At 33.1% G+C, this 23,550-nt stretch overlaps 2 protein-coding genes across 3 annotated transcripts; one reads left to right on the top strand and one right to left on the bottom strand.

Moving 5' to 3' along the window:
• Positions 1–1,097: 1,097 nt before the first annotated feature.
• Positions 1,098–11,886, top strand: LOC133302456 (uncharacterized). 2 transcript variants are annotated; one of them, XM_061502229.1, is made up of 9 exons: positions 1,098–1,436; positions 2,410–2,526; positions 2,986–3,068; positions 3,845–4,287; positions 4,722–4,789; positions 5,634–5,719; positions 5,860–5,993; positions 10,960–11,256; positions 11,545–11,886. In XM_061502229.1, the coding sequence occupies exons 1-9, from the start codon at positions 1,113–1,115 to the stop codon at positions 11,739–11,741; spliced, it is 1,749 nt and encodes a 582-aa protein (XP_061358213.1). In that variant the 5' UTR covers positions 1,098–1,112; the 3' UTR covers positions 11,742–11,886. The 2 variants fall into 2 exon arrangements, with proteins under 2 accessions (XP_061358213.1, XP_061358212.1); XM_061502228.1 differs by having other exon boundaries at positions 4,614–4,789.
• Positions 11,887–16,423: 4,537 nt separating this feature from the next.
• Positions 16,424–20,224, bottom strand: LOC133302453 (probable E3 ubiquitin-protein ligase ZFP1). The gene is made up of 7 exons (XM_061502225.1): positions 20,084–20,224; positions 19,753–19,835; positions 18,169–18,985; positions 17,401–17,798; positions 17,199–17,282; positions 16,908–17,075; positions 16,424–16,790 (listed from the first exon to the last, which is right to left on the bottom strand). Exons 3-7 carry the CDS (start codon positions 18,953–18,955, stop codon positions 16,644–16,646), a joined length of 1,584 nt encoding a protein of 527 aa, XP_061358209.1. The 5' UTR covers positions 18,956–18,985; positions 19,753–19,835; positions 20,084–20,224; the 3' UTR covers positions 16,424–16,643.
• Positions 20,225–23,550: the final 3,326 nt, after the last annotated feature.

Below are 23,550 nucleotides of genomic sequence, written 5' to 3'. Positions count from 1 at the left end.
TCCAACAAAACATAGACTCAATAAATTTAATCCAATTTTTCTGGTAAAATTTCGGCCAACAAAATAACTTTTTTTCAACTTCACTATCAAACTCATTTTCTAACCAAATTTCTAGTAATTGTATTTTTCTAGTAAAAAAAAAATTATCATCTACCAAACGTCCCTAAAAAGTTAAGATAGGATTCTAAGACAAGAATAATATTTATATTTCCCATTAAAAAATTTAGATTTTTAGATACTAAAATATTGTTTACTTTTTGTTTAAAATTCTAAGTAAACACCCCTGGATTTGGATAAATCGAGTATTAAATGACTTTTTTTTATAATCCTTTAAAATCTTATTTTGAATACCAATAAATTCTTCTATCCAAAAATAACTCTTTAAAATCTTAATCCAATACAAAATCTTTTCTAATTACTAGCACCGTCTTAATAAGAAAAGTAAAAAAAAAAAAAAAAACTAAAACTAACTTGGAGTTAGAATTTTCAAAAAAAAAATATTACATTCATATATCTCTTTAGTTTGAATAAAAATTAATTTTATAAAATTTTAAGTAATAATCAAATACCTTATATCTAAAAAATAATCTTACCATATCTCGATATTTAAATTTTTGAAAGATATCAAGCATGGAGTGTTTGGTAAGGTGAATTTTTTGAGATTACCAGAAAAATGATAATGGTAATCTTATTTTTTTCATATTTGGTATAAAGTTTTTGAAAATTTTCTCTGAAATTTGATTTTTTTCGAAATTTTATTTTTTGTATAATTTTTTCACAAAATGTCATCCAAAAAAGTGGTATTCTTGGAATCTCAGGTGTTGGGACAATTTTACACTTTTTTTGGAATAAAATTCCTATGATATTTTAACTTATCAAATATTTTTCTGATAACATTTTCGAATAAGTGACTTTTCCACAATTTTCCTAAAAATTATGATTTTCCGCTCTAACAACGTCCACCGAAACCCAATTTTCTTCAAAAAGATAACAATAGTGGGCCGGGCTCCAAGGCCCACTTAGCCCGTTTCTTCTTCTCTTGTCACGCAAGTTGCTCAGAGGTTGTTTTGTTTCGTTTGTTTTTGTTAACAACGGACGTTGATGCGTTAGACATGGAAGACGACAACAATAATGGCGGTGCCACCACGAGGAGGTCCAAACACCGTAAGAGGAAGGAGTACAAGCTCGACGACGATGGCCATGTGGCGGCGCGAGAGAAGCTCGCCAAGAGAATCCTCTTGTCGCTCGCAAAGCCTTCTTACGTCCTCGGACTCGCACCCAAACCTCTGAGGTCGGAACACCGTACGAGGTTGCGCTACCTGCTGCAGAGGCTCGTGAAACAGCACAACTGGGTCGAAGCCAGTGGTGTTCTCAGTGCTTACTTGAAGGGAACCGTTAACGACACCTCTCCCTTCAGGAACCGTCTTAAGTTTTCGGTATATTTGATTCATTACTCCAAATTTCTGAAATTTTTTGTTTTATGGGGCTTTGAGATAAGAAGAAAATTTATGATATATGATTGTTGAGGTTGGAGTGAGTGAGTTTTGGAACATCATCAACGACATCAATATCATCTTTATCCCAAATTAATCTTTATTTCAAATTAATTGGAGTCGGCGGTAGATGAAACCATGCGAGAAATACAAAATGTTAAAAAAAATAGTATATATATATATATATATATATATATATATATATATATATATATATATATAAATAAGTGAAAAAAGAAAGGGGAAAAGAAGAAGCGGGGGAAATGAAGGGGAAAAGGACTAAATAAATGAGTGAGTTTTGGAACACTGGAAAGATTTTATAAGAAGTTTAGGTTCTTGAAATTTTGGTATCTGAAGATGGCTCAGGCAGTGTGAAGTCTCATTTGCTTCCAAAAGGTTAACTTCGCTTCAGTTATTGATCATATTGTTTGATCACAGTCTATTTGAGAGATATATGTTTACTGGCTGAGATGAAAATGGTATAATCTGACTCAGAAATCCTTACGGGGATTTCCTTAATGGTTGTATTCATGACTTTATATGGTTGAGTTGAGTTGATTGGTAAACTGTACCTAAAATGTCACTTTTCTCTTTAGATAAGCAAGCTCTTATGGTAATTGTGATACCTATAATCTTGGTGGCTGTTGTAACTTGTAATACCGGTCCCTTCATGACTTCAAATATGCAGTGCTAATAGAAGTGAATTGATAACATGATTCTTGTGTGTTTTTTATGATTTACATATTACATGAAGTCTTTTTTAATTGATTAAAGTGCCTCAGCCTTGCTCCTATTCCCTTTCTACCCTCCTGTTGAAACTGCTACACTTTGTTTCTGCAATTTCTTCTATCATTCATATCCATAGTTAGTTTCTGAACACCAGAATGTATGCTGGTATACATATATATGTATGTAGGTTTTACTGGAGCTTCTTAAGCATGTGGAAAGCCATTCTATTAATCCATCAAGGATCAAGAATATATATGATATTTGGTCGAAGAAGATTGGATCAATGAAGAGTTGGCCGGTGGAGGTATATTTCAGAAACTTTTTCCCCCTAAATGCTTTATAATGGTTACCTTTATGTTAAATGTTTACAAAATTTATTTTTTGTTTGCAGCTAACTATTTTTGACTTATGGCTGGTTCTCCAGTCCCTGTTGGTTATCACCTTACTTTTTTCGTATAAAAGTATGTAAAATGGAAAGTTTAAGGTTTAAGCTGAGAGAAATTGTTATGAATGACAAAAACAACAGACAGAAAAATAACAATTTCAATAAAAGATTGAGAGTCTTCTAAAGGACTTGAATTTTCTTTGGTGGAGGGTGTAGTTCTATATCAGAAATCTAGTCTTCATTAACAACCAATGCTTACTTTAATTCTAGTTGATAAATAAATTATGTTTTGCAATTGATACATTAGTTATGAATTTATGCTGCCAGCTTGGTTGTTAAGACTTCAGTTCTTAATGTAGAATTTTACTTGTGGAGCAGAGCAGATATGCAGTTCAGTTGGAGTTCATGTTATTCTGTCTTATGCAAGGCAATACTGGGGATGCATATCAGCTTGCTCTATGGTATGTAATATTAGTTTTTAATGCTTAGTCCTTTGCCTCTATGGAGAACTATGAGTCTTACCATGATGCCTAGGAATGGATTGTTTCACAACTTGTCGTTGCTAGATAATGTGGTCAACTTGTTGTATGCCATTATTATTATATTTTTATTTAGTTAGTTAGTTGGACCATAAGCAGTAGAAACTTTACATTTCGTGTCGTTTCTACGATTTACGTTTCTGCCATCTCTTTCCGTTTCTATGCAGAAACTCGATTTTGACAACATTAGATAGGTCACACACACTGAAGATTTCTAAATGGGTTAGCTCACCTCACCACTCTAAATATACTGGAAATTGTCAGCTACCTAAGAGAGATACAGAGCTCTTAGGATTCTCACCACTCAAGAAATTTACGCAAAAGATACATTGAAATTGTTTCTTTTATCATCTAGCATAAGTATCAGTATATATAAGTCGCTATAGAACAAGTGAACAACCCTATCGGTATCAGTATAGTTAAGTGTCTAGATACAATTTGTCAAATAAATGTAACTTGACTTTAATATGACTGAAATACCCGTGACATGTTTTTTAACTTATGTGTAATATAAAATGGTATTAAATGCGAACATTCCATTGACAATTTTTTTTCCTTCATTAATGATGATTTTCACTTCAGAAATACTCGCAAGATTTGAGTGTGGGGGTTACCAGGCTCTGATTTTTTTCTTCTTCTTATTCCTTTTGCTTTCTCTTTTCTTTTTCATTTATTTTGTCTTTTGGTTTCTCCTCTAGCCTGGAGCAAGAAAAAGTTGATATTGATCCTGTGTCGAAGATAATGATGGGTTTGACATTCTATGAGATGTGGTATTCTTCCATCCCCAAAGAATTCCAGTGGAGAGATTCAGACCAGTATGACATGCAAGAGAACTCACATATGGAGGGAGCCTCATATAGCAACGAAGTTAGACACTCAGTGTGGCATAATACAGTTGAATCCCACATGGAAGACTCCCAATATCAATGTGATTCTGATTCCTCTGTCATGAATGATAAGCAGATACCAAGGGATGTTGGCTTCAACGAAGACATGGGAGTTTCTATGGAGGTTGATGTTAACAATGAAAGAGAAAAACAATGTCAGAACTTTCAGCCGGAGGGTTTTTACTTGAATTCTGATGAGCAAAAAGAAATTGGAGACAATGGAGTTCTTACACATGATACCTTGTATGCTCTTGGTAAGTTTTTTATTTGCTGATTAATCATTAACGGGAAAAATCTATTTCTTGTGGGTACATAATTGTGTGGGAATGCGAATGTGTGCATATAATTGTATATGGATTTACCTACCTTAATATTTTTTCTCGGACCAAAAATATTTTGTCTTGCTCATTACCCTGATAAGGCTAGGTTGTAATTTTCTCTTTTTCCATGATTGCTTTTTTGTTGCAACCCCTGATTAGTCTATCAGTCTAAATATTACTCAGCATTTCTAGGTTTAGATAGTGATTACTCTTTGGTTCACCTGTAACTTCAATATTGATCTTATTATGCATTTACATAGGGAGACTTGATTTGTGGCTGTTGCCCTTGCGTTTTTCGGATGAGAACAGTTTTGAGGAGTTCATGGACATGCACAGAAATCAGCATACTGATTATTATAAAAATGCAGTGAAATATTTACAACAAGCTCTCAACTCAACACCCTCAGGATCAGTGGCATTACTTCCATTGATACAGGTATGGCGCACTAATTTCAAATAATTTTGGATCCACATAACTACATCTTGAATTTCGTTTAATGTGTTGACTGGTAAACTAGAAATCAGGTTCACAACTGCCGAAGAAATAACTAGTTATGTAAACCCAATCCCCCTCCCTCCCCCAACAAAAGAAAAAAAAAAGATGAAGCTGATAGATTTTGTACTCCCATTTTTGGCAATAATATATGTTGCAAGTTGGTGATGATGATGTTATTCATAAATTAGTTTCTGACGCAATGTTTTCTGAAATATGGTACTGCTAGAGACATAAAACTGTTCCTAGTCTCAATTACTTAAGCTTTTGCGACACTTGGTCCTTGACATTGTATTTTTTTTAAATCCTCTTAGGAGTTCAATCCTTGTAATCTCTATTCTTCATAATTAAATTAAATTTAAGTAGGCTTGAGCACATCAGCACATCCTTAAATTCCCTTGCATGAAAGGGTGGGTTAGAGATTCTTGCATGAAACAGTGTGTTAAGAGATTAAAAAATATTCTTAGGTCTCAACCTAACATCCAAGCTTTTGGGGGATCTGGGATGCTTAGTATTTCTAATTGGCCTTAACTCCATCCGCATGCATATTTATCACACATAATATGGAAATTTCAGCAGCTTGGATTATTTGAAATCAATTTTCCATCTTAACTAGCACAAAGCAACTAATTGTGATCTGCAATCTTACAGTAAGTTTCCTTTTCTGTATGCAGGTGTATATAATATTTTGGATCTGCTGTAAACATTAAATTATTCAACAATTGTTTTCTGCTTGGAATAATGTTTGAGATATCAACAATTGCTTCACTTTATTTTTTGTTGCCAGCTGTTGCTGATTGGAGGTCAAGTTGATGAGGCTCTAAATATCCTTGAGAAGCAATGCTGTAGTTCAGCCTCTGTACTCCCTATTAGGTACACATCCCTTATCTTATTATTGTTAACGCACAGAAATATGGTCATTAATCCAGCAATTTCTTAGATAAGCAAGTTGTGGTACTTTATTCAATGCTTTTTGTTATCTTTACAAAGTTAGCGGATGTTCACTCTTGCAGATTAAGGGCTGCTCTCTTGGAGCGTTTTGATCGAAACAAATCTCTCTTTCTTCTTAGCTGTTATGAAGATATATTAAAGAAGGATCCAACATGTTGTGGTTCCTTAACAAAACTTATCAGGATGCATGAAAATGGTACTTTCACTCTGACTCGGTCTTTTATATGATTTGAATATTTTTCATATCTCTTAGCTTGAAAGAGGGTTATGACAAAAGGTGGAAAATAAAAAGAAAGGAAAAGAAACAAAAAATAAGTGATCCTGAAAGAGTTGGAGACTGGAGTTCATTTGGAATTATTGAAGAACTCCCAGCTTCAATATTCTGTATTGGCCTCTGTTGTAAATATTAGGTCTTTTATTATTATTAGTATTTGTTGTATTGGGCCAAGCCCATTAGGTCAAGAATTAGGTTTTTTAGTCTCTATAAATAGAGACCTCTTTGTATCAGATTAATACACAATTCAATAATATTTCAAATACCTTTTTCTTTCAAGTTGGTATCAAAGCTCTCGATCCTGAGGGCTCTGCTTCCGTGCCTATTGTCTTTAGAACAAGAACCTTTTATTCTTTTTGTCTCTCGCTGCCATCAGCCGCCACCGGATTTTTTTTCCGGGGACCTCTTGGACCGAGAAGATCTCTGTTATACTGGATCTCTGTTACTGTTCATCGTCTCTGTTACTGTTCATCGTCTCCATTATTCTTCATCACAAGACAGCATCTGTTCATCACGATTGGACCCTTTCCCGGTGGTTTTTCAACTCCGAACAGACCCAGAAAGAACCGCGCTCACCGGACGACGTTGCTCCAGAAAATTCAGACCGGACGGCCACCGCACGCGCCCACACGCGCCGCCCCTTCAACCGCGAGTGAAGCCCACACGCAGCCAATCTCACCGGCGCTTGGCGGCGCGTGAGACCATTTTTCCGGATCGGACCACCGCGATCTTGATCGTCCCTTCATCCTCTTTCTGGATCTGTGCTCCTCTCTTTGATCGGACATCGTTTGGTATTTATTTGTGATTTTTTGGCTTCTTGGAGCTTTTCTTTGACCATTTTATGTGCAGTATGGCCTTTTCTCAAATGAGTTCTTTTTCAAAATTTTATGATGGTACCTCTTCTAGACCTAAGAGAGATGATCGATGGTGTTCTTATTGTAAAAGAACAGGTCATATCAAGGATTTATGTTTTCGCCTTTATGGAAAGCAAACTGTCTTAGAAAAGATGGCAAGGATGCATGGTCAAGCGCATTTTACTTCTTCTGAAATAACCCCTGCACCTAATGAGACCCAATCTGCATTTCGTCCAGATGAGTTGGAACGACTCCGAACCATTCTTGATTATCTGAGTAAGCCATCTGATACTAGTGCTTTGGCTATGACTGGTATGAGCTCCAGAACTCATTCTTTCATTTCTTCATGTAATGATTTTAAACATTCTTGGGTTGTTGATTCTGGTGCTACTGATCATATGGCTTGTTGTGCTGACTCCTTTATTTCTTATCATCCTACCATTGGAACTCATACAATATCCATAGCTGATGGCTCACATACATCAGTTGCGGGTTCTGGTGACATAAACTTACAGCAGTCCTTACATCTTAAGGATGTTCTTCATGTTCCTAAACTCTCCACGAATCTTCTTTCTATTCACAAAATTACAAAAGATTTGAATTGTACTGTAACCTTCTTCCCTACCCATTGTGTTTTTCAGGATCTCGCCACGGGGAAGACGATTGGTAGTGCTAAAGAGCAAGGTGGGCTGTACTATCTGGTGTCACAATCTCCCGCAAATTAAGTAACAGATCACACCTTCATGTCTCATGGTCAATCAACTGCTGATTCTTTAATTTGGCTGCATCATAAGCGTTTGGGTCATCCTCCATTTAGTTTACTCAAATCTTTATTTCCGTCATTGTTTTTGTCTAAATCTGTTGAGTCTTTTCATTGTGATGTTTGTGAATTTGCTAAGCATCATCGTGTGTCTTTTCCTTCTAGTATTACTAAGAGTGTTGAACCTTTTGATCTTATTCATTCTAATGTTTGGGGTCCTTCTAAGGTCCCTTATTCTTCTGGAAATAAATGGTTTGTTTCTTTTATTGATGATTGCACTCGTGTAACTTGGGTTTACTTAATGCGTGAAAAGTCTGAGGTACCACATCTGTTCTTTCAATTTTATAAAATGATTGAGACTCAATTTTGTAAAAAAATCAAAAGACTAAGGACAGATAATGGTACTGAATATGTCAATCACTCTTTTTCCCAATTTATACAAAATCAAGGTATAATTCATGAACTTACTTGTGTAGACACCCCTCAACAAAATGGGGTTGCTGAAAGGAAAAATCGCCACCTTCTTGAAGTTGCTCGTGCCTTACTGTTTCAAACACATGTACCCAAATGCTATTGGGGAGATGCCATTCTTACTGCAGCGTTCTTGATCAATCGTCTACCCACTCGGGTTCTCGATCATGTAAGTCTTATTCACTCCATGACTTCTTTTTTTTCCTTTTGTTCCAACTTTGCATAGTCTTCCTCCTCGAGTGTTTGGGTGTATTGTTTTTGTTCATATTCATAAACAGCATCGCAGTAAGTTGGATCCTAGGGCTCTTAAATGTGTCTTCCTTGGATATGCTCCTGATAAGAAGGGCTACAAGTGCTATCACCCTGGAAGTCGAATTTTTTTTGTTTCTATGGATGTTACATTTCAAGGATCTGAGTCTTTTTTCCAAGGTCCTCATCTTCAGGGGGAGAACAATTCACCAGAAGACTCATCACCTTCCTTCTTTGAATCTTCAGTGTCTACTCCTTCACCTGTGTCAGTGTCTCTTCCTCTTGTTCTTGTTCCTAATGTGTCTATGTCTGATCCTCCTGTAACTGATCCTCCTATGACTGATACATCAAGTACACCAGAGATACGGAAGATTGTAACACCTGAATTGGTATATCAAAGAAGGAAACAACCCACATTGCCTCAACAGCAACCTCAATCGTCTGAATCACTGGTAAGTCCTGAATCTCATATTTCTGATCATGATTTTAATACTTCTGATGACATGATTTACCCATTGCTTTAAGAAAAGGAAAAAGATCTTGTTCCAAGAAAACTTGTTCTTCCTGTCCCTCTTGTACTCAATACCCTATCTTCCATTTTGTTTCCTCTGCTAATCTTTCTGTGCAGCACAAAAGCTTTGTTTCAGCACTAGATTCTACTTCAATCCCAAAATCAGTACATGAAGCTTTGAAAGATGGGAATTGGGCTCAAGCCATGCAAGAGGAGATGAATGCGTTGGAGAAAAATAAAACATGGGAGGTTATTGATAGACCCAACGGAAAGAAAGCAGTAGGGTGCAGATGGGTTTATGCACAGAAATATAATTCTGATGGCACTCTTGAGAGATACAAGGCTCGATTAGTCGCCAAAGATTACACTCAAACCTATGGCATTGATTATGAAGAAACCTTTGCTCCAGTTGCAAAGATGAATACAGTGAGAATCTTGTTGTCCCTTGCTGCCCATTACAATTGGGATATAAATCAATTTGATGTGAAAAATGCTTTCCTCAATGGTGAGTTAGAAGAAGAAGTCTACATGGAAATCCCGCCTGGTTTTGATTCTGCGAAGGGGGAAAATAAAGTTTGTCGATTAAAAAAGGCCTTGTATGGATTGAAACAGTCACCTCGTGCTTGGTTTGGAAGGTTTACTAAGGTTATGATGACCTTAGGATATAGACAGAGTCAAGGAGATCACACTCTTTTCTTCAAGCACTCCCAAAATGGGAAACTTACTGTGCTCCTTGTATATGTTGATGATATTATTATCACAGGTGATGATTTTGTGGAGAGACAGATTCTGCAGACACGACTTGCCTCTGAGTTCGAAGTCAAAGACCTTGGGAAACTGAGATATTTCCTAGGGATAGAAGTAGCTCATTCAAGCAAAGGAATTTTTATCAGTCAGAGGAAATATGTTTTGGATCTTCTCAAAGAAGCAGGGAAGCTCGGGTGTAAACCCTCTAATACTCCTATTGAGCAGAATCACAAGATAGGCTTTGAAGAGAGGAGTCCTCCAGTTGATCAAGGACAATATCAACGGCTAGTTGGAAAATTGATATATCTGGCTCATACTAGGCCAGACCTAGCTTATGTTGTTACTGTTGTCAGTCAGTTTATGCACGATCCAAAGGAGAAACACATGCAGGCAGTAGAGAGAATTCTTCAGTATCTTAAAGCTACTCCTGGTAAAGGATTGTTATTCCGACGTGATGGTAATCTCTCTTTAGAAGTCTACATTGATGCTGATTATGCTGGATCCGTGACTGACCGTCGTTCTACCACTGGTTATTGCATGTTTCTTTGCGGTAACTTGGTGACATGGAGAAGTAAGAAACAAGATGTGGTTGTCAGATCAAGTGCAAAAGCTGAATTTTGAGCTATGGCTCAAGGCATTTGTGAGTTACTGTAGCTGAAAATTGTACTTGATGATCTCAAAATAAAATGTGAGGGACCTATGAAGCTGCTATGTGATAATAAGTCCGCTATTTGTATAGCTCATAATACAGTTCAACATGATCAGACTAAACATATTGAGGTCGACCGCCATTTCATCAAAGAGAAACTTGATAGCGGGTTGATTACCACTCCATACATTCCCACTGGGCGTCAATTAGCTGATCTATTGACAAAGAGACTTCCTTCAGATAGATTTCAAGAACTTACTAGCAAGCTGGGAATGATAAATATCTATTCCTCAGCTTGAGGGGGAGTGTTGTAAATATTAGGTCTTTTATTATTATTAGTATTTGTTGTATTGGGCCAAGCCCATTAGGTCAAGAATTAGGTTTTTTAGTCTCTATAAATAGAGACCTCTTTGTATCAGATTAATACACAATTCAATAATATTTCAAATACCCTTTTCTTTCGAGTGCCTCTAAAATTACAAATAAGCTGGCCTTCAATTGGATGTTACGCCTTGGCTACATTGCATAATTTAGAAATATTTGCATGTAATAACTTTATTTCTAGGTTACAGACAAAGCAATACCTTTATATTCTCAATAATGCACTATGCCTTTGTCATTAATTGGTTTCTTGTGATATTTTGCAGGAGACTATAGTCTTGAATCTCTTCTGGAAATGATTGCTTCACATTTAGATGCTACAGATGCAGAGTACAATACATGGAGGGTGTTCTCTTCATGTTTCTTTAGACTATCTCACTATGAAGAGGACTGCATGTCTGCATGCCCCGGTAAACATGAAGATGGACATAGGCAACATTGTTCCTTCAGCAAAACCCCAACAATGTTTACAAAAATATCAGGAAAGTCTTGGAGGCTTCGCTGTAGGTGGTGGTTAACAAGACATTTCAGCAATAGCAAGCTTGAATCAGAGATTGAAGCTGGTATATATTTTGAGAGTTTAATTTTGATTTACAATGTGAGAAATTATTTTACACTATCATCCAAATATATATTGTCATATTGTTTGAAGAGTTTGACTATGATATAACTAACTATGGGGATCAATCTCTTTCAATGATATTGCAAGACATGATTGGATGATAGCGTGAAAATTTTTTACACTTGAGTATATGAATCAATTTCACTAGACATGTTGCAACACATTCACGTACTATTATTGTTTTATTTTAGCAATGTTAATTTGTTTTACCAAATGTTATATGGAGCAGGTGATTTGCAGCTACTCGCATACAAAGCAGCATGTGCATCCTATATGTATGGACAGGAATTCAGCTATGTTGCGAAGGCTTATTCTCATTTAGAAAAAGAAAATGATAAGGACTTGCTGTTGTTTTTGGATGAACACAAAAAAAAATCATTTGGATTTTATAAGAAGTTTCAAAAGAAAGCTATATATATAACATAATAATATGATATATTTATGGGTTTTATTAATCTCAGGTTAAGGGAGATAAGTTATCTCATGTCATAGAGATAAATTTGTGGACTCCACCATCTGAAAAATAAAAAGAAAAGAAAAGAAAAAGGTGACATAGTTATCGAAGAGTGTGTAGGAGAGAAAGTTATTACATGTAGTATAAGAGTAGTTTTTTCCTATATTTATTGCATAGAACTAATCGTTATTTGCTTGCTTTATCTCTGTTTGGATGGCATTTATGGTTTCAACCTTATTTACTGTCTGCAACTTGTAAAATTCATATGCTTATTGTCTGGTGAAATATCAACTTGACTTCAAAAAAAAAAAAGGGGGCAGAATTTTACCTTAAAAACAAAAAATGGGAGAATGAGTAAAAGAACGGGCGAAATAAAAAAAATGCATAAGTTTAAATGACAATACATAATAAAATGTATTTTATTTTACACAAAACTTAAAAACATAATAAAATATAATTTATATTATCTAAAATTGGAAAAAGAATAGGAAGCAAATGGTAACACTCGAAATAAAATAGGTCAATTTCCCAGCAGTCTTAAATATTTATTTGACCCTGAAATTTTTTTTTTGGTAAAAATTTGACCCTGAAAGTAAATAAAGCGGAAATTGCATTGACATTTTTTTTATTTAAAAAATTATACTTACCTCCGTTTTTTAAGTACATGTATTTTTTATTTTTATTTTTTTAAAAAAATAAGGGTATTAAAGTGTAAAACCAATTGATAAAGTAAGAGGAATGTAATTTTTTTTTTTTTTTTTTTTTTGAAGAGTAGTGCCAATGTAATTAGAGTTAATCCATTGGAATGCGGTCTAATTTTCGTTTAAGTTAAACTTGACAAATTATTTTTTGAATTAGAAAGCTTTTATCTAGTGAAGGCCATCTCCGGTATGTTCAAATATCATCCAAGATTTATCATGCAATTTTTATTCCTCTCTCCTAGTGAATGGAAGAAGTATGTCACTTTCGCTTTGATTAGATGATGTTTATGTCTCATAATTTTCTTAGTTACACTTCTAGTTTTCCTGTTAGTTACTTGGTTCTACTGTATATGGCTGCACCAGCTCGTGAAGAATTTATGAACCATTTTAATATTCTAGTTGAAAAAATCTCGTTTTTTGTGTGGATGTCAAAGAAATATTAGTTAGTTTCTAAATTATGTCCAACTCATAATTTGTGTATTATGATGGCAATATCAAAACTAGTGCAGCTTTAGTGGCTTATGCCTCAAGTGATGTACCACCACTACTACCTTTGAACAACTTAAGAACCTAATCCTGGCACGTTAAGCGCAGGCCTAAAGTTTATGTTATTATTATATGCAGCAGCCTTAAACGGTTAACATGCGATACAATGTTTATGTAAATATAATATGGATTCGCATGCAGATAAGTTATTTGCAGTAAGCTTAATACGACGTCATTTTGGGACGGAAATCATGATATTTTTGTAATTTTAATTTATTTCAGGGTTATTATAGTCTTTATAATTATAAGTTTCTAATCTTCCAATCTCAAAACAACGTCGTTTTGAAAGTAAATGCAGACAATTTATCTGCATTAACTGCAGAAATATTTTTCTGATATAATATCAAACAAATTAAGTATCCGCTGTTTAAAATCAAAGCATGATACTTATCACCCTAAGTTGAGAATTTTCATGGATTCCATACGTCAATTTAGAACCGAAAAACTAAAGGATCTTATTGTTATTTGGGAAGGGGAAGCTACTTGATATTTTGATGATTCTATTATGGAAAATTACTCTTTTGGTGAACAAGAAACACCATTTTTGCATGTGACTCCTTAAGCTTTTAATTTTTTTTCTCAATTTAATCCTCGAATAATCTAGTTTATTTCAACTTGATTTTCTTTAAGCAGAAGGACCATATTGAGTCATTCAAAGCACTCCATTATTTAATTGAAAAAATTAGTTTAGGAACCACATTGACAAACATTTTACAATTTAAGGACAAAATGGAGTATACTCTTTATTGGATTTTATAATTTGATCTCGTCAATATCTTATTTTGTTTAAGGGTATATCAAAAGTTATGTTACATGATGTAAGATAATTTTTCTATACACACAATTGAGAAAAGAGATGAGAGAGAAAAATCATGGAATGAGACTCACATAAAATTGTGTGTAGGAAAGTTATGTTACATCACGTAACATAACAAATATAAAATCCTTTATTTAATTAGAACCTTAAAGCAAACTATTAATAATTGGAGTATATTTTTCTCACGTTACATGAGATAACATAACTCTCATTTATACATTAAAATTTGTGCCAATATTTATTTATTTATTTTTTAAAAGAGTGAGCCACATATAGGGTGTAAATAGGCTAGGCTAGGCTAGGCTTTGGCTTAAATAGGCCAGACCTGTATAAAAAATATTGAGTCTAGCCTGACCTGTTAGCCTGTGTAGGCCCCAAATTATAAGTTTGGTCTGCCATATATTTAAAAAATAAAAACCTTGACCTAGACCTGTTTAAGCCTATAAACATTCAATAATTAAAAGAATAACTAAAATAATATTATTTTATTATTCAAAATTATTAAAATAATAATGTTATTTATTTTATTTAAAATAAATAATATGATATAGGTCGCCGGCCTGTAGGCTTATAAGCCCGACATATACAAAAAAAGTCTATAGCATGTTTTTTAAATATGTTTTTTTAAAACCTAGGTCTATTCTATTTTACTATTTGTAATAGGCCAAATCTGACCTAATATAGGCGAAGTCGTAGGTTCCTGTAGGCTGACCTAGCCCATTTATACCCCTAGCCACATATACTTTATGTCTATTACATGAGCTAACATGTATCCTACAACATTAGATTTTGTGTTCACCTTAACAATTTTATGTCAAGTTTTAATTGCTTGTTAATCAAACTATTCTTATCACAATATTCCCAAGTCTTAGGGCCTGTTTGGTGTGACGTATAAGATCTGATAGTATAAGCTTATACTATACGTTATGACATTTTCAGTTGTTTGGTGTGACCATCGTATAGTATAAGTTTATACAGCAGGATCCCTTAATACATCAAAACGATGTATAACTTAATCCGGCCTAAGAGAGATGAATAAAGCCTGATAAGAGGTTGATGTATTAATTTCGTTGACTAGTGTACTTCTCAAAAATTAATATATTATTTTAATATTAATATATTAAAATAAAAATTAATTTTTAAAATATTGAATATTTTTGTTTTTATAAAAATTAATTTATGTTTTAGACACACTTATCAATAAATTTTTATAAAAATTAATATTATATGATATTTTTTGAAGAACTATATAAATTATTTATTAAAGGATATTTTTATTAAAAATTTATTTTTATCCTATATAGTATTATACGGTACATTACCAAATATTAAATGATATTATCTTATACAATATATTATTTATATAATACCGTACCAAATGTTGGATAGTATTAAAATTCAATCAGGTCTTATACAATCAGACCTTATACTATCAGGTCTTATACTATCAGACATTATCCTATACTATGCACCAAATATGCTCTTAATTAATTAATTGTACAACTTGGTGGAATAAATGTTGACCATGCCAACTAATCAAAATGTGACCAGGTCACATCGTTTGATTGGTTTGTAGCTAAAGCGTGACCAAACCACTCCATCCCGGTCCAACAGCAGTTTGGTCCGATTTTCATAACTAAGTTTAAAATAGTGCCGCTTAATAATTTAATATAGTTATTTTACATCTTGATAAATTTAAGGGGCTATATGTACCATATTCTCTTATTTTAATAATGCTTTTCACATACACCCTATATCTCCTCCTACTTATGAGTCAGCATTAATTTCACGTTTTTGGCTAACATCAGAAACGAAAATATCCTGCCAAAAATGCCTTCATGCCATCTAAGCACGTGTAAAAAACAAGTCAATGAAGACTTTCACTGAGGTCAAAGGCATTGTGGAATTGGTAACTTGAGTCAATTAAGGCGCGTTTACATATTTTGTAAACGTGACAATTATTAATTTCCCACGTGCTGTGCAAGTCAACAATGATTGCTCAATGTATCTAAGGCAGGCAACTATATGTAATTATCATAGTAAACTAAGATAATTAACAAGAAAAAATACTCTTAATATCTATTTGATTATCGTTGGATCAATTTAAAATCAACAATTGAAAAAGATAAAAAATTAGCTTAATTTTAAATTCATTTAACAATAACCAAACAGATAATAAGAGTGGTAAATTTGAAATAGTGATAAATATAACGACTCCCAAATAACAATACAAATTAGTATGCTTTTGACATCAATGAATTAGTTTAAAGAGTTTTATAATTCTCAAGTTATATGAGAATTGAAATCTTACGTTATAGAGACAAAAAAACATATGAGACCCATATATTAAAAAAAATTATGTATAAAAACATGTCAACACGAAAATCGAAAGGTGTGTAGGAAGATTTCAATTCTCATGTTGAATGAGAATTATAAAAACCTAGTTTAAAATGCAAAATTATAGTTCTAGAACATAACCGGGCATGCATACCACCTCAAGAGAACATGCAACCATATACAACACACGGGTGGTTATGAGACCTACAACCATACACAACAAAATAATAATAAATGAAAAACAGTAGTGGTGTAATTACCTGAGGTTATTTCATCAAACAGAACAAAGTCTGTACAGGTTGATAGATACAAAGTTCTTGGTGCCAACAATAAATGAGTTGGGCAGTGTGACTGTCTATATATGTGCAAGTACATATACAAATTACATAACAAGATATGAATTATGTTCAAAAATAAATTTGCCAAGAAGGCCACAAGACAGGAATAGAGAAAGATGTTGACTTCATTGATTTCTACACATCCCTCCTTCCAGGATTCAAAGCTTCTGATTTGCATATGGGGCAGACATTTTTGACAAGCAACCATTTCCTTAAGCACTCTGCATGGTATTCATGCTCACATCTAAGTATTCCAATCTTCTCTTGGTTCTTGTATTCATCCTGTGGAATTTTATACAAAAGTCCAATTAATGGAGCATAATTCATTATTAGTACATCAAAGGCAGAACTATCTCCCAAAGTTAAACCGAATGAAATATCATCTCCAAAAGTTTATACCTGGCATATTATACACGAATCAGTTTCCTGATCATCAGAAGGTGCCTCCTCAAGATTAATAGCAGTAGCAAGCGTTAAATAAGTTTTTGTCTTCAATTGAGTTGTAATTGTCTCCTCAGATAAACCAGTGCTTACATTGCCAATCCGTTCACCCAATGCAAGAAGATCCTGCGGTCAAATTTCAGGTGTAAAATTTTATAATTTTCCATAATCTCTAAAACTTTATTACCCTAGACTTCACACATGTCCACATTGATAGGAAAAATACAATATCAATCTTAGTGTACTTGCCTCGTAAGACATATCCTCTATGTCCAAGCGCATATCTCTGTGATGGTCAACCAAATTTCCCACTTCATCAATTAAAGCAACATCCTACTCGAATAAGCTTTAATTGTTAAGAAAATAACATGATTGTAACGTGAAGAAAGTATTATTGTTTCTACATAAGGACAACATTCAGAGTAAAAAAGTAGTTAATAGGACATATTACATCAACTTGGAGAAAGCCCACGCGCGGAAGACTTCGATGGCCAAGAGTTGTCTCTGGCATGATGCCTCTATGAGGTCGGTAAATCCGGAGGGCTGCTGATGGAGCAGGGCCAACATGCCTAGGGCCCATCTCAAAACCAGTCTGTGTAGGGATAGCAGCACTTCGTGAAGGATTTGTTGGAACTCTAAATGAAGCTGCAGTTGCGGGAGGGTGAAAGTTGATACCGTGGCCTCTTACTCCTTGCATGGGCAATGCTGGATGATGATAATTATGGTGCTGTTGGTTGACAGGAGGAGGAGGAGGAGGAAACCTAAGGCCATTTCTATTGCCAGCTGGATCATGATATCTCTGCAAACCCATACTTGCATTCTCTAATGAACTTCCGTTTACATTGGGTGCTGGAGAACAATAGGGACAGACAGACAGATTAAACTCATAACCAACATAACAAATTCAAAGATATACTTGTGTGTATAGTCAGTCACTTAATTTACACCATAGGAGGAAGATCATACACAGAAAAAACACATGCATTTACTCCAGTCTTATGCACAAACTGAGTGTCACTAACAAGACTTCTTATAAATTTATTGCTTGGTTGAAAATACCACATCCAAAAAGCTGTAGTTTCCAGCTTTCATCAGGAAGCCTGAAAAGAGCTTCTTACATGTTGTCACAAATTATTTACTTACAGGATATCAAATAATGATACAAAATTGCTAAAAGGAGAACCTCAAACAGGGAAAGAGAAAAAAAAAAAATCTTTACCTTGTATATAAGGCATTGGAAGAGACTGATTCCAGGTTGTGGTATGGCCATCATTGTTATTACTATTCAAATGCGGGTCCAACCAGGGAGGAGGAGCTGGCTGAAAGTGCTGCCCTAAATAGTTTCCATGAATCAAATGGTTATGGTCATGCACCATGATAGACTCGCCTGATCTGCTCCATGCACTAGCATGTGGTCCTACTTCCACAAGTGAAGGGACACGGAATGAAAATGATGCAGTATCCATCATAGCAACCCCATCAGTGTGTCTTGCATTAGGGGGAGCAATTGAAGAACTAGCAGAAGCATTAAAATACTGGTAATTTCCTCTAATCCCTTCAGCACTTTTCCTTTTGTATGGACCTCTGACATCATCCACGAAACCGGTGCTTCTTCCGAAATTATCCGAAGAAACTCCAGAGGCTGCAAATGTGCTTGGACCTGGCAACTGATCAGAAGCTCTGTGATTTAGAGGCAAAGGGAATACACCAGTACTAGAAGAAGGATTCATGCCAGAATAATATAAGTTGGCTGCAGCTGCAACACCAATATCAAGATTATGTTGAGGCGGAATGCCATTGTATTGTGTAACCCCATACACCCTAGCATTGTCATAAGCATCTGGTAAATAGTGGGAATCAACATTAGTTGTGTTCCCTGAAGCTGTCACCAAGGTGCGGATATTAGGCTGTGAGATGCTGGTGGTGCCTCTCAAAAGGATACAGGGTTCAGAATGAAAATAGCCTTGCCTTTGTTGATCCATTTCTGAATCCGTCATCTGATCCATAATGTAGAGATTTGCTTATGCAAATTAATCCTAAAATTTCAGGCAGGGTGAGTAAAACCAGTCAGATACATAAGAAATAAATTAAAACTGAACATAAGATAATAACGAAGCACAAATTCTGCACAAGATAAAGGGTCATCTGGTCCATAATGTAGAGATTTGTTTATGCAAATTAGTCCTTAAATATCAGGCAGGGTGAATAAAACCAGTCAGTTACATAAGAAATAAATTAAAAACTGAACACATGAAATAATAACAAAGCACAAATTCTGCACAAGATAAAGGGTACCGGGCAGTCAATTTTTCACATTCTAATATTTCATATATCAACATTAGACAGTGGATAACCTGTCCCTTAGACAAATAAGAGAAATAACTTATGATACATACATAGGACATGTAAGATGCAGCTTCATCTTTCAAGAAAGAGCAAACTTGAACCAATAAGGTACGATCATGAAGGGAAGAAGGCGTAAAAGCAATCCAAGTCCAAATATAAAACACCAATAAAAATATCCTTCTGAGTTAAAACTAGTCACCCCTGATAAAATTCCTTCAAACATGTTAATAATAACCCCATAATCATCATTAAAACATGAGAAGTTCAAAGTAATGAATTTCAGAGCCCTTGTGAATTATAACAATCATTAAATATATACATAAACAAAAATAACATCAAAGAGACCAAAAAAAACATAAAAATATAATTTAAAAAAAAAAATTATTCTTAATCCATAGCATCCTCCCAAATACACCACCCATCAAACAACACTAAAAGAACAGAGAATAAAACTTACCTTGTTATCATCAAAACAAGAGCTTGCAGCCTCTAAGTTTCAGATATCAATATTACTTACAAGGAACACCCCCAAAATCAACTCTGTTAAAAATTCACACAAAAAAAATTAATTTTTTAAATTAAAAAAAAAAAGCAAATTTATTAATGGGGTTGAAAGGAGAACGTCAGAAATTAAAATCGGATGAATGTGGTCGCAACCCACAAATGCAAGTTCTTTCCTTTCATCGAAAAACAAAAAATAACGAGATTTTAACCCTAGATAGCCACAGAAAAAGCACAAAACTTGTAGTAAAAAAAATTGAAAATTTGATTTAAAGAAATTCAATTACCAGAGAAAGAAACCGAGGGAAGCGAAGAATGATCACGATCAGTGATTGAAGGATCGGAGAGGGGAAGGAACAATGAATAGAGAGAGAAAGAGAAAGAGCGCGAGAGAAGAAGAGAGAGGAAGAGAATGAATATGAAGAAGAGGATCGTGTCTTTCATTGGAGAGAAAATTTCATCTGTCTTTTTATTTTTATTTTTCTTTATTTTCTTGTAATTATATATATTTTTTATATAGTGTTTTTCTTTATTTTTTTTAGTCATTATAATATTAGCAGTAGTGATTAATTGTAGGAGAAAAAAAAGTGAAATTTTTTTATATATTTTTTTTGGTAAACAAAAAAAAAGTGAAATTTTAATTAGCAAATTTAGAACAAAATATAAATTATCTTTTTTGTTTCTCGAGTCGGTTTCTTGAATCATTGGAATTATTTGACATCTACGGCAAGTCACATGGATTTCCAAAGTAATTAAGGCAGATATTATTTTCATTAAACTTATTTTGCTTCTTATAAAGAGAAACAAATTTGTTAAATTTTCTACTTTTTTTAATTTTTTATTAATATAAGGTAGGTTTTTTTTAAGAAAAGAAAAAAAAAAAGTTAATTGATGACAGTAAACCTACAAATTTAGATTGGGTAAAGTGGGTGGATACCTAAGAAAGCTAGTTTTTCGTTTTTAATGTGAGTGTGAAAGATTAATTGAATATGGTAATTGAAAAAATTGACTAGTTTTTAGATTGAAACCCAAGGGTAGCTAAAACAAAATAAATAAATAAACAAAATAATAATAAGGAAAAGTATTTATCATTTTAAATAACACAATCTTGTGTATTTTTAATTAAATGACTGTATTTTTATACATATTTAATAATTTTTTATATTCTTTTTTCTCCACAAAATTAGGAAGAAAGAGAAAGAAAATATTGTGGAGAAGAGATAAGGTAAAAATCACCAAAATATAATTATTTTACTTGAAATAACATAAAATTATGTCATTATTAAAATGATAAATATTTTTCTAAATAATAATAACATAAAAGGATAGAATTTATGACATTGGATAGTATATAGATATCTATATGTAACAATTTATCAACTAATTCTTGGAAATTTGACTTCCTATATTGTGGGTTTTAATTGGTTTGTTATTGTTAAACTACCAAAAGAACTCACCTCACAACCAACGCTAGCATAGAAGGTATAAAAAAATGCCAGTTGCTATCTCACGTAACATGTATGATTTAAAAAAAAAGAAAAAGAGAGGCATAAGTTAAAGTATTTAATTTTCTAATTACATGAATTGATACTACTATTTGTTTCCTCGTGTTTTGAAATTATTTTTATATAATCTCAAGGTTGTAAGAAATTGCGTGTAGGCCCTTCGGATGAGATTAGGTATTTTAGGTTTCCAATCCAATCATGCATTGTGGCATGGCGGTGATTAAAACATACCCACTTCCATACATTAAAAATTAGTTTTGATTCTAAAGCAACAAACTTCGTTTTCTTCTTCTTCATACAATGTCATTTTGTCTGAATTTTTTATAGTATATTTTGTCACTGTAAAACTAAAAATAAAAAATCTTTAATAATGTGTATTTGTGTGTTTAATTTGTTATGTAAGGGTTGCAGGTGCGATAAATAAATAATGGTCACAAAAAGGGAGGTGTTCTTAATGGTTAGAATACGTTATTAAATGAAAATACATATATATGGGAAAGGTGAAAAGTAGGATATAATAAGTGCCAAAGTATATTCTTTCTTTATCTTTTTAATTTTAATTTTAATTTTAATTTTAATTTTAATTTTAATTTTTATCCTTCAAAATGGCTCATAGAAAGATGGCACGACATGTTGAAGTGGGGCCTCTATACTCCGAGCCGCAAACAAATGATTAAACGTGGGTCTTCACTTTTTTTCTCGGGTCCTTAATCCTTAGCTACCCTCATCCCACTATTCCTATCCCATGTGCGGCAAAGGACACCATTCATACCACCAGAACATCATTTAATGGGAAAAATATTTGTAATATGTAAGGTAGAGTGATTTTAGTTAAAAATTATTTTTTATTTAATATTTTAAATAAAAAAATTCTTATTTTTCCAATTATAATTTTTATTAGAGAAAAATATTTCTCAAACTGATTGAGATATATTTTTTTCCAATTGCTTCAAAACTATGTCGTTTTGTTTATTTATTTTATTATATTAATTGATTCACTTTTAAATGGTTATAATTTTTTTTTCTCTTCTTTTATTATTATTGATCTGATAAAGTTATCTTAAACAGCTTGAGGAACGTTATTACGTAGTTAACTCTTTCTCTTCTCACAAAATACAGTAATTTGATTAAAATAACATATTCCTATATACTTTAAAAAGATAAACACAATTATATCGGGAAGTTAAAAAACTGATAAATGAATTTGTGGAAGATAGAAGTCATTCATGTGCTCACTAAACATATATATATATATATATATATATATATATATATATATATATATAAAAAAATGTTATATTTATAATATATTTTTATTTTTAACATCTTATAACCATTTTTTAACATTGACTTTTGCTAATCAACGGTTATTATTTTTGTAAATCAAATTCTAATTAATTATTAATTAGTAATAAATGATAACTGATGATTGGAAGAAATGAACGGTTAAGATATGATTGTAAAATGTTGTAAACAAGAATAGATTATAAGTATAACCTTTCACTCTCTATATATCTTAGTGTGTATGGATCATAATCTTTTTACACTTGTGCGATTTAAGTGAATCGTATATCTATATCGTATGGATACAAGCTCAAAGATATCTATGAGAAAGATATTTTATTGGCTTAGAGCCAATGTACCAATTATTGTGCACAAGTAACAAGCTTATAGCAAAGACATGAGTGTGTGCACAGTGTTAGTAACAATAGTAAATAGGTTAAAAGTGTATACCTGGAGTCTTTGGCCTCTTATTTGTAGAGTTTACATTTGTGGATTTACAATTAGATATCCCTTGATTTATATGATAGCTGTCTTATTTGTCGGAAATAAGGATCTTATTCCTTGATCTTTCTTGTATTATGTTTTTATGATAAGATTAAGATGAATTATGATTCCTTATTGGATATGTGGTTGAGATATGGATCTAATCTATAACAACACTAATATAAATTATACTTTCAGTATTAGTCGTTAATTTATATTAAATGATTTTCATTTATTAGATATATAAGTCATTAGATGAAAGCAAATTAGTGACCAATATTTAAAATATGACTTCTTATTCTTATACCGGTATAAGAATAATCTAGATAGATAGACATACACCAATACCATTTAATTTTATCTAATTTTTTATCTTATTTCTTATTTTTAAAAAGTTTATACAGGTGATATTTTCGTAATTATTAAAAAAAAGAAATAAAAACACAAAACGTTTTCTTGATACAAAGACGCCTTGCTTTCAC

This window comes from Gastrolobium bilobum, unplaced genomic scaffold (assembly GCF_033153095.1).
Source record: "Gastrolobium bilobum isolate Gb01-03AN ecotype WA unplaced genomic scaffold, APGP_CSIRO_Gbil_v1 utg15844, whole genome shotgun sequence".
NCBI lineage: Eukaryota > Viridiplantae > Streptophyta > Magnoliopsida > Fabales > Fabaceae > Gastrolobium > Gastrolobium bilobum.
This window is presented reverse-complemented; position numbering and strand designations above follow the sequence as displayed.

Bases quoted from the DNA above. Each gene is read 5' to 3' on its own strand.
- LOC133302456 (XM_061502228.1), top strand. From the start codon at position 1,113: ATGGAAGACGACAACAATAATGGCGGTGCCACCACGAGGAGGTCCAAA. The intron at 2,527-2,985 runs GTATATTTCAGA...CTTGTGGAGCAG, and splicing joins TGAAGAGTTGGCCGGTGGAG to AGCAGATATGCAGTTCAGTT. The intron at 4,288-4,613 runs GTAAGTTTTTTA...GCATTTACATAG, and splicing joins TGATACCTTGTATGCTCTTG to GGAGACTTGATTTGTGGCTG.
- LOC133302453 (XM_061502225.1), bottom strand. From the start codon at position 18,955: ATGGATCAGATGACGGATTCAGAAATGGATCAACAAAGGCAAGGCTAT. The intron at 17,799-18,168 runs GTAAAGATTTTT...ATTGTTCTCCAG, and splicing joins TCCAATGCCTTATATACAAG to CACCCAATGTAAACGGAAGT. The intron at 17,283-17,400 runs GTAATATGTCCT...TTATTCGAGTAG, and splicing joins TGGGCTTTCTCCAAGTTGAT to GATGTTGCTTTAATTGATGA.